This window comes from Limanda limanda, chromosome 10, assembly GCF_963576545.1.
Source record: "Limanda limanda chromosome 10, fLimLim1.1, whole genome shotgun sequence".
Classification (NCBI taxonomy): domain Eukaryota; kingdom Metazoa; phylum Chordata; class Actinopteri; order Pleuronectiformes; family Pleuronectidae; genus Limanda; species Limanda limanda.
The window spans coordinates 13,155,393-13,165,214 of record NC_083645.1 but is presented as its reverse complement, the minus strand read 5'-3'; the positions used below and the strand labels follow the sequence as shown (position 1 = coordinate 13,165,214).

Here is a 9,822-nt window from a genome sequence, read left to right as displayed (position 1 = left end):
ATACAAGTCTCGTTTACTGGAGGGCCACAGACTATTTCTTGGACTGCTGTGGGCTTGCTGGATATTTTGTGAACCAGCACAGAACTTCATCTTTTATTGTTCCTCAAAACCTGCAGTTAGTACTGCTGCAGCAAAATAAATAAATATACAGTTATTATTTATCACTACCATTACATATAGTCAGGCCACCAAGTCCAATGTGATTTATATAGAAAGGAGTCGGTAAGGTTTATTTGTCTGTTTATTTTAACAGATAAGAAGTGGTGTTACAGAAGGCAGCGTATAAAGCAACAACTACATGTTATAGTTTCTGACAAGTTACAGTGGACAAGTTTCTCTAATCAGTCATGACATTATAATATGTTTGATGATTTCTTGATTTCTTGATTTAGTGGTTAAACTGAAGCCATGTCATCATACATCTGATCAGATGTGCTGACAGTTCTACTATGACATATCTCCAAAATGTCTTTCTTAACATAATCTTTATTGAACATATTTTGTCAGTACACCTTTAGTAGCCTATTTTACATTAAACATAAATAAGTGGGACGTTTTATGCATTTCTCCTTCACTCTGACTTCCCTCCTTCTCTATTGAACCTTTAACCACCAAACTAAGGTCACATTCATGAGTTTTCAATATAGAGTTCCCTCCTCTAATAATTTGTGTCCAGCAGGTGGCGGCGTCTCCACAAACATTTACGATCCACAAGCTTTTCTTGGCCTTGAGATCAAATTTTCCATAAAACACAGAACGAGTGAAGAAATTATTAAATGGTTAATGGTTTTATATTTATCTAGCACTTTTCTAGTCTTGATGACCACTCAAAGCTCTTTACAGTTTTACATTCACCAATTCACACACACATTTATACAGTCCATCTAATAGCAGCACTTTGTTGTTCTATGAGGGACAATTCGGGGTTCAGCATCTTGCCCAAGGACACTTGGACATGCAGATTGGGAAGACTGGGGATTGAAGTGCCGACCTTTAGGTTGGAGGACGACCGCTCTACCCCTCAGCCACAGTAACCTGAAGGATATTTTTGTATCTTCTGATGCATAATCAAACTTTTTACTTGAATCTGAGAACATTGGCTGCTTCACTGGAGGGAAATAAGAGATCCTCATTCTCTTGGAGTCAAAGGGTTCCTCTCTGAGCCAGAGGGGATGGAAAGTGTCAGCGCATGACAAGCAGGCACTCCTTCAGCCTGAAGTTCCTTGTATAGACAGTCCTTTCTTCATGTAGCGCTGACCCTCACCCATGCATTGGGACACTTTCGTACGTGTTTTCCACAGCTAAGTTGTAGAGATGCTGAGGTCTCCCCTCCGGCTGCAACCTTCTCCCTTTAGTGAGGAGAAACACAAACGTTATGTGATCGCCTCGGTCTGAAGAAGGAAGACACACTCTCTGTGACTTCTCCTGCTCAAACTGTCGCCCACTGCCAATGTGTTAAATTAATCAGAACGGCGTGTGAGTCACAAACTGCAATCCTTTCCACACTTACGGAAAATAAAGAAGAGGATTATGATTATGGTGGAGAAGAAAATAGCTCCCGTCCTGGCAATGTTCCCAACTTCCAGGGAGGCCATGAAATCTCCCTGCAATGAAAATGATCACGAGGGACTGTGTCAAGTAGAATTGTCACACGGTCTATATGTATATGTACGATTACTATACAGTACAATGAAAACATACTGTGTGTTGAAAACTTTAATATGGCTTTGTTCTCCCATTCCCACCCTTAAATCCCCCTCACACACACTCACACACACACATACACACACACACAAGTTGAGGTTGAATTCTCACAGTTTTTAATAAAAATCTAAATCAAATGAGAAAGCTAAGAACATCCAATTCCAATAACATGTTTCTAATTATCATATAAATATTTGCAACACGATTCTTGAGACAAAATGTTCCTGAAGCAGACCAGATATGTTGAAACACCGGTTATAAATAAATCATATCCTCTGTCCCCTGTGCATAATTATCCTGCTGTGAAATCAGTTTCTTCATGTTGTTTAAAATGAAATAAAACAGTACCGCAGTTTTTACACCTCCAAATTTGTCCATCACTGGGTCACCAACTTCCTCATTCATAGATGCAGATGTAGTCCATATTTCTGTCAGGAAGTGAAACCATTAGCCACTACATGTCTGTAAAGTATATGCCTACACTTATCAACGTAAAGACCTTTAGATTGTATATATTTAACATTTTTAACATTTGTATTTATTCACACCTGATTGTTTACCATCTATTCCAGCAGCAGTCCAGTCCATGGTAACAGGTTGTTCTGTCGGTGCTGGATGAGCAAAACAAAAAAACACACAATACTTATAACAAGCTCATCTGAAAACCAATCATACTTCATGAACTCTCTTTTAACAGTGTGCAGGTGAATTACCTTCCTCCATGATCAGGTTTGTGTCGACTTTATGGTCATTGAACCACCCGGGGATCTCGACCCTGCAGCCATACACACCACCGTCGCTCCACTGAGCGTCCAGGATGGTCAGGGAAATGTCTCCCTCCGTCTCCCTGCCCAGCAGCTGGTACCTGGATGACTGTCTGAACTCCACAGCCCCGTCCTGGGACGAGAGGACAGTTTTGGAGCATTTGGACCTGGGCACCTGCTCTCGTCCCCAACAGAAACTCAGCACGCCGTAAGTCTGGGTGTCATACCTACAGGGCAGGGTGACATTGTGCCCGATGAGGCCAATGACACCACTCGAGGTTTCTGAGGACACTGTGGAGAACAGCAGACGGTCAAAACTGGAGGATTTGATGAAGATTGGAAAGGCAATTGTGAGATGTGAAGCCCACACACACACGCCAGCACCCGCACCCTCCACCCACAGGCACACTGCAAATACCAGAAAACAAAAAAGCAAAAAAATATTGATTTACCTTGGGTCAGGATGGAGAGAATAAAAGCACAAAGACCACGCATCGTGTGTGTGTGTGCACACTCTTGTATAACAGCGTCCTGAAGTGAAGACAAATGTATTTCTGCCCCCACACACTCTCCTCGAGGACGGTACTGAAGTTTCAACTGCACTTTTTTGGAAATGAGGAAGGAAATCATTGTGAGTCTGGTGTACTTTGTCTTGAGTCCTGTTAACGTGTGATGAATTCACTGTGACAATGATGTGCTTTTATAAACACAACTGAGTTTAGTCATCGTCAATTTCAGCATCAGCAGTTACGGTAAAGAAGATAAATGAAGATAATCTACTGTGTAGCATGAAAACCCACTTCAGTCAGTAGAGTCTAGAGGAAGATGTCACACACTTAAAGGGCAAATATCCTTCTCCAGTGAAACAACCAGCACTCAAAATGACTATTTCTATAGATTTATATGTCTTGTCCTGAAAAAGAGCAAAATCACTTATGTCGCTCTGAGTGTGTGAATTGTTTCAGGGGCATTTCTGGATCAAAGTCTCTGTTTTCATCATGTCCTCAGCAGTAGTAGCACTTAGTGAAGTAGCAGTAATAAAACTGTTGATGAGCTGTTCTGAAAACATTGCTCCCTCACCACTGACTGTGCAGAGGACACATTTTCAAAGTCCTCCACATGCTGTTCTTATAGCTCCTGTATTGCAGCCATAAGTGCAGCAGTTTTATCTCCTATCAACACTTATTTTTCCCTCAAATTTCCCAAAACAAGACGCTCTGACATCGTCTTACCAAACCTGGTCCGTCTTACACCCTCTCTCCACACTACGCAATTTTCCCGGCGTTAAAAATAAGTGGGCCAAGTCGATTTGTTGCCCTTTTCTGAGAGTACCTTTCACAAAGTCCTTTTAGGTTTAAGAGACTGCTCTGAAGACTGTGGCTGCAGACATTTTGTGTTGCTCTCACAATTTTCAGAGGAAAAACATTCAGTGTCCCCACACAGGGATAAATCTTCGCATCTTCAGACTGTGACACTAAGAGGATTCAATCAGGAATATAAACAAACACTCATAGGACATCAAAATATGGTGTTATAAATGGAGCTTTCGCTGTTTGTAAATGCTTTTCATCATGGACAATATTTTAAAAACAGCCTTTCGTGTCAAATTACGACTAATACGTGATGTGTCGACAAAACATGTCACACTCGTCGTATAAGCTGCTTTTAGACATCCACTGAAGTCCCGACATTTTCCTGTAATTTTCTGGAGGGGCTTTTATGGTAGATCGCAAATGGTGATAAACGCCGATGCCGGTGTTGATTTGCTGTAATCCAAAACACGTTATTTCTGCAGCGTCATGTCACCGTACGTCATGACCTGCCTCCTGCCCCCCCTTCCCAGACACCCAGCCCACTGAAGTTAGACAAAATCTGGGGTTACAGATATGGGATCTTGCTAAACAGCTGTAACCCACTCCACTCTGCTTTAGGCTAACGATTGCATTGTGGGTAATGTAGGCACCAGGACCTGATAAGGAAGAAGAGTGCATGGAAAATCTCTGCTGCATTGCCTTATTGTCTATTGTGATTCAGACCACATTATAACAGCTCTTTGCTACATGGTTCATTGTAATAATAATCCTATTTATACCACATTCCACAAAGTGCTGTTCAACTGAAAACCAATGGTTAATGAAATGGTGGATTTTAAGCTAGTAAATTGAGAAAGTACTGAACCCATTTGCCCCAAACTTAGTAGAGAGGTTGCAAACAAATGCTCTGCTTAAAGACGATACCATTTTATTTATTTATTTATTTAATTTATCAAAACCATATTTTGTTACCATATGAAACACACACATTTCATATGACTTACTTCAGTTTGACCCAGTTACACACTGCTGTTGCTAACCTCAAACACTTTTAGCAATTCTACTTCTCAGTGGTTAGAGTACTGTAAGTGAAGTACACAGAGAAAGTGCAAATACATAATAAGTTCACCAAACACTACACAACTGCAATGCTGCAGACTGAAATAAAATATAATTAATTCTCTCCATATACCCAAATCAGTCAACATTGAGAATCAAAATAAAACATGTCCCAGTTTTCATGCTACTACAGTAGTGTGCATAACACTGTAAGCTCAGTAAATATCAGACAAACAGAAAATTCTGTATCCAGTACAGGTTTCAATGAGGGGTACCTGAGCCTGGGGCTGGAGATCGTAAACCCTCCACCGCCATGCCGAGAAAAACTCTTTGATTGGGTTTAGAAACAGAGAGTATGGTGGAAGGTATAGTACTGTAAACTGTGGATGGTGTTGAAACCAGTTCTGGACCAGAGCAGAGCGGTGGAATGACACATTTACCCAGATGAGAATGTATTGCATCTGGCACATGTGGTTTACTGCTGTGACGATGTTGTGCAATCGGCACAAAAATGTGAGAATGTGAGGTGTGTAGTAAGGGCCCATATTGGCGTGACGGAGGAGGACCCCATTCTGTGTAATGGCAGCACAAAGGCTGATGTTACCCCCACGTTGCGCTGGGACACTGATTATAGCCCCGTGGCCAATGGTATTTCGGCCTCTCCTTCTTGCTTTTTTCAGGTTGAACCCTGCCTCATGTGTGTATGAATTCATGCAGGATTTCCTCAGAATCCATCTGTAAAACTCTCCGAAATACAGTGAAAGACAAGATTGTGTAGTTCAGCATAGGTCTGGTATAAAGTACATTAACATTATAAAGGTTACGTGTGCAGTATGCAACATCACAGTGCTAAAGTGAACGATACATACCTCCACACACTCATGCTGCAGCCGCAGCCTTCTCCTCCTCCGTGGATTCCCCCTTTCACCCTCACTCTTCTTCTTCTGACTCGACTTGAAGACAGGTGAACTCACCTGCTATGGTGCAGATCTGGGCCGTTGTTTTACTCCTTGAGTGTAAGGTTTTGATAATTGTGTAGTACTTTTGATTTAAGTGTTTATGCAATCAAAAAAAACTGTAATAAAGATGCTGAAAGCTTCCTTTTGAGTCTCTGTATGTGAAAATCAGACACATTGATATTGCTGAAATCTTTGACCTTTTACAGACGACTCTCTCTTCCCTTTTATTTGGAAGAGATGGACAGACGTGTAGGATTTTTGGACCCTGCAAACCTTTGAATTTCTCACATCTGAATTGTTTCTAGTGACATTCATTCTTTTGTGAAATGGTAGGGAACACACTTCAGCGCAGGATTGTGGTGAGTGTGTTTCTGTGCCGACAGCACATGAGATTTATGTTTCGAGGTCATTGTTATATGAACATTGCTAATGGAAAGGAAGTGTGCATGTGTGTGTGTGTGTGTGTGTGTGTGTGTGTGTGTGTGTGTGTGTGTGTGTGTGTGTTTGTGTGTGTGTGTGTGTGTGTGTGTGTGTGTGTTTGTGTGTGTGTGTGTGTGTGTGTGTGTGTTCTGAGGCTGCAGCCTAAAAGAAAATATTTTGCAAGTCTCTTTCAGCCCCCTGCTCACCTCACTTCACTTCAGACATTGATGAGCTGCTGGTCCACAGATCATTGCCCAATCACAGTCATGTCCTGTGTTTTTTTATTCCTCTCAGCTGTAATCAATTCTCAGCTTCTCTTTTCTCAATATAACGAAACAGAAACCTTTGGACGATGTTCTTTTGAAATGCATTGACTAAATATTTACTGCCAGAACAGGAAACGTGTGTATTTCAGGGTTTCCCAGTTGTAATCGAGTTGTTTAAAACAGGTAACAGATTTGATAGGGGCCATGTCGGGTTTATCTTGGCAGCATTTATTACCTCCACCCAGTTATCTAAGTTAGGATAATGCAAAAACTACTGGACAGTTGATGATCAGGTGTGGAATCACGTTCATATTTCTTTTTTCTGTCTTTAACATTGTGAGATGTGGTTCTTTTTCAACATATTCCTTGTTTTCTGAGAGAATAATTCATGGATATTGATTTTAAAAATGTTGAGGGAGTGATATTTGTTAGTATAATATGTTGCGGATCTAAAATAAAAACATTGATCTACAGAATTTAAGGTTTCATTGGGTGACTGTTGGTCAATTCTCTGGATATTTTCTTTTAGATATCATGAAAAGTTGAGTACGCACTACAACAGGCGCTATAAGACCACTGATTGTCCCTTGTTGGACCTTTTCTCTGGTATCAGGCGTCTTGTTTTCTTGAGTTTCTGTTAGGGCTCAAATTGGATTCATTCCATAGTCAATCTGCCTCACAGATAAAGGTTTAAAAATGGCATTCAGAGCAGAAAAAAAAATTGGTCTGGTCTTAGGCCAAGGTGCCGGCACTGACAAATTGTTGGCGGGGCAACTTTTGCTGATGTCTGATAAAAGCAGGAGCAAACAGAAAAGGAGAAGTGAGACCACAGAGGTCACTATGTGTCATTTGGAGATGTCGTAAAGGAGGTTTGGCGTTGGGGGATGATGAGTTTGTCTCCATGTAGACTAAGTGAAGAATGATGGCTGTATTGATACAGTACATACATCAACTTCAATCTTTGTCAATTTGAGGTTTCCTAAGGTGATCCATCACAACAGGGGGACGATAGAAAATATTGATTTGCAATATTGCTGACACCAGAGCATCTATTGCTTTAACTTTGAGGTAAACCCGCTGAACCATCAAACAGCTCCTTGGTCCATCAGATGACCTCTACTCCACTAATGTGTTGACCTGATGAGAACCATGTGCTGGGGCGAATATGCAGCGACAGCTCTCTCGAATATGCGTCCTCAGTTCACTCCCACTAAAGCCAGTTAACATGTGTTTTCTGCTCCATGTATCAATGTAACTTTACTGAAGAGGTTTCATTTAATTATATGCATGTTTCTGTGTATATAAGGTCATGTTAGTTAGACAAACATGACTAATGCAAAAGATACACACATGTTAAATATGAGCTACACATGTTGACTTTAACAATTGTTATGGCCCTGATTTGGCCCACACTGATCACTTTCATCTGACCCACTGACCCCATGGAATGTTGGCACTTGGGGGGTCCGCTCTTCTGTGCCAGATCTGGGCCACATGTAAGCCATAGCAATACCACACGTCTACCAAATGTGTCAAAAGTCACCAGAATTAGTTTTGGGTTTTTTGGGCCATGGTCATCATTTTCTCATCATCCCTGGTTCAGGGATGTTTGGGCCACATTTGGCTCACATCCATTTTGTCTTTGGCCACAAGAAGGCCAGAAGAGCAGCGTCATCGCCTGAAGTGGCCCACAGTGAAATACTATCTGAGGAGCATCATGTTCCAGTGTAAGACATTTGTATTCATTAATTCAGCACTTCATGTCCTGATGAAGACCTTGTGGTCAAACAAATATTTTTGGTTTGACAGTTTTTTGTGGCTGCCGGTGACGGCTTGTTGACAACACTCTCAGTGAGATAAGGGTAAAAAAAACACATTGACTGACAAGGAGCTGTCAGAGTTAATATCACCAGACTAACTTATATAGTTGTCTTCTGAAATTGGGCTGAGGGAATTTACATTTCAACCATCTTGAGATGGATCTGTACTTAAGGGGTTGCGGCAAATAGCCTACACAGATCAGCAAAGTCCACAAGCTGGAGGTCAGAATGGACGTATTAGTCAACAAAACATCAGACCACTGTTTGATTCGCGTTTCAAACCAACAGCTTTTTAAGCATGATGACAGTCGTCCTGTAAAGTTATAAATATCAGTCCCCCAAACATTCCTTTTGTTTCTCATAAGGATCCTTACATTATTCTCTGATAAATCAACAAAAACATTGCAGAACACCCCTATCTCACAATATTAAACAGAGCAGGAAACCAATCCTGGAATGGCTTCTCCCTTAGGTCATGCCCCAACACTCCGCAAAATTTCATGGAAATTGGTTTCATCATTTTTGTGTTATCCTGCTAAACAGACAAGAACATACTCCTCCGTGAGGCCAACTTCATACTTCCTGTTTCTATCAAAGCCATATCTTCTGCATCAACCTTCCGTTTACCACAACTCACATCCTCTCTTATAGAGAATCAAACTATGTAATTCTGGTAACTACACAGAACAGTCTGAGGTGACAAATGAGTCAACACAAGCGTTTCCATCGTCGCTTAGCTCACAACGTAAATGAAACTAGAAGGGCACTCAGGCCTCTGCTAAGAACTGAAAGTCCCTTTAAATTAAATCAACGTGCACTAAATCACACACAGTTAGAGATTACTGTATCAGATTGTGTTTCATCAAGATCCAGAAACGTGTAAAAGTTTTTAAAAAAACTAACTCACAATGTTAAAGAGAGTGAAAAAAAAATCTGGGATCCACACCAACATTGAAGGGCTTCTTTCCTGAAACATACCACGTCCTTCCCCAAAATGGTGATCCACCAGTTGTTTTTGTGTAACCGTGCTATCTAAAGGACAGACAGAGAGACAGACCAGCAAACGCACATGAACACATAACCTCCAATGAGAAGGTTATACAGTGAACTGATTTACTTTGGCTGCAATAGAGGCACAATGAGGTTGATCGAACCGTTTACTATCAATCAAAGCCACAAAGATATCTACAGCAGGATTCTGGGATTTACCTAAAGATATATATTCTTTTTTTATTGATTAACTTTATTTGCAAAATGTGTTTAAAAAAAATAAAGCATGAAACCATGAAACGGACTCAGTTATATTATTTTTTTTAACTAACAAGAGATTTTTTTATTTCTGTTGGGAGAATCAAGCGAGATAAACACATTTAATATAGAGTAAATATTTGTTAACAGTTCTCTGTCCGTCTCTTTCTCTACATCCATATTTAATACCTATTTAAAGAAGGCACATTCTCTTATCAGCAGGTGCTTGTCTGTGTTTGCACAATTCATGCATGATGGATTTATGGACG

General features: G+C 40.8%; 1 protein-coding gene across 2 annotated transcripts; it reads right to left on the bottom strand.

Annotated features, from left to right (window-relative positions):
• Positions 1–245: 245 nt before the first annotated feature.
• LOC133011919 (hepatitis A virus cellular receptor 1 homolog) lies at positions 246–3,037 on the bottom strand. Of its 2 annotated transcripts, none has more exons than XM_061079856.1 (6): positions 2,921–3,037; positions 2,418–2,759; positions 2,253–2,315; positions 2,053–2,132; positions 1,511–1,604; positions 246–1,349 (listed from the first exon to the last, which is right to left on the bottom strand). In XM_061079856.1, the coding sequence occupies exons 1-6, from the start codon at positions 2,961–2,963 to the stop codon at positions 1,261–1,263; spliced, it is 711 nt and encodes a 236-aa protein (XP_060935839.1). In that variant the 5' UTR covers positions 2,964–3,037; the 3' UTR covers positions 246–1,260. The 2 variants fall into 2 exon arrangements, with proteins under 2 accessions (XP_060935839.1, XP_060935840.1); XM_061079857.1 differs by having other exon boundaries at positions 2,265–2,315.
• Positions 3,038–9,822: the final 6,785 nt, after the last annotated feature.

What these genes read in the sequence shown, in the direction of transcription:
- LOC133011919 (XM_061079856.1), bottom strand. Translation starts at nt 2,963, where the DNA reads ATGCGTGGTCTTTGTGCTTTTATTCTCTCCATCCTGACCCAAG. An exon ending in TCTCTCCATCCTGACCCAAG is followed by an intron (nt 2,760 to 2,920) that starts GTAAATCAATAT and finishes TGTTCTCCACAG; the next exon opens with TGTCCTCAGAAACCTCGAGT. An exon ending in TTGGAGGTGTAAAAACTGCG is followed by an intron (nt 1,605 to 2,052) that starts GTACTGTTTTAT and finishes TTTTCATTGCAG; the next exon opens with GGAGATTTCATGGCCTCCCT.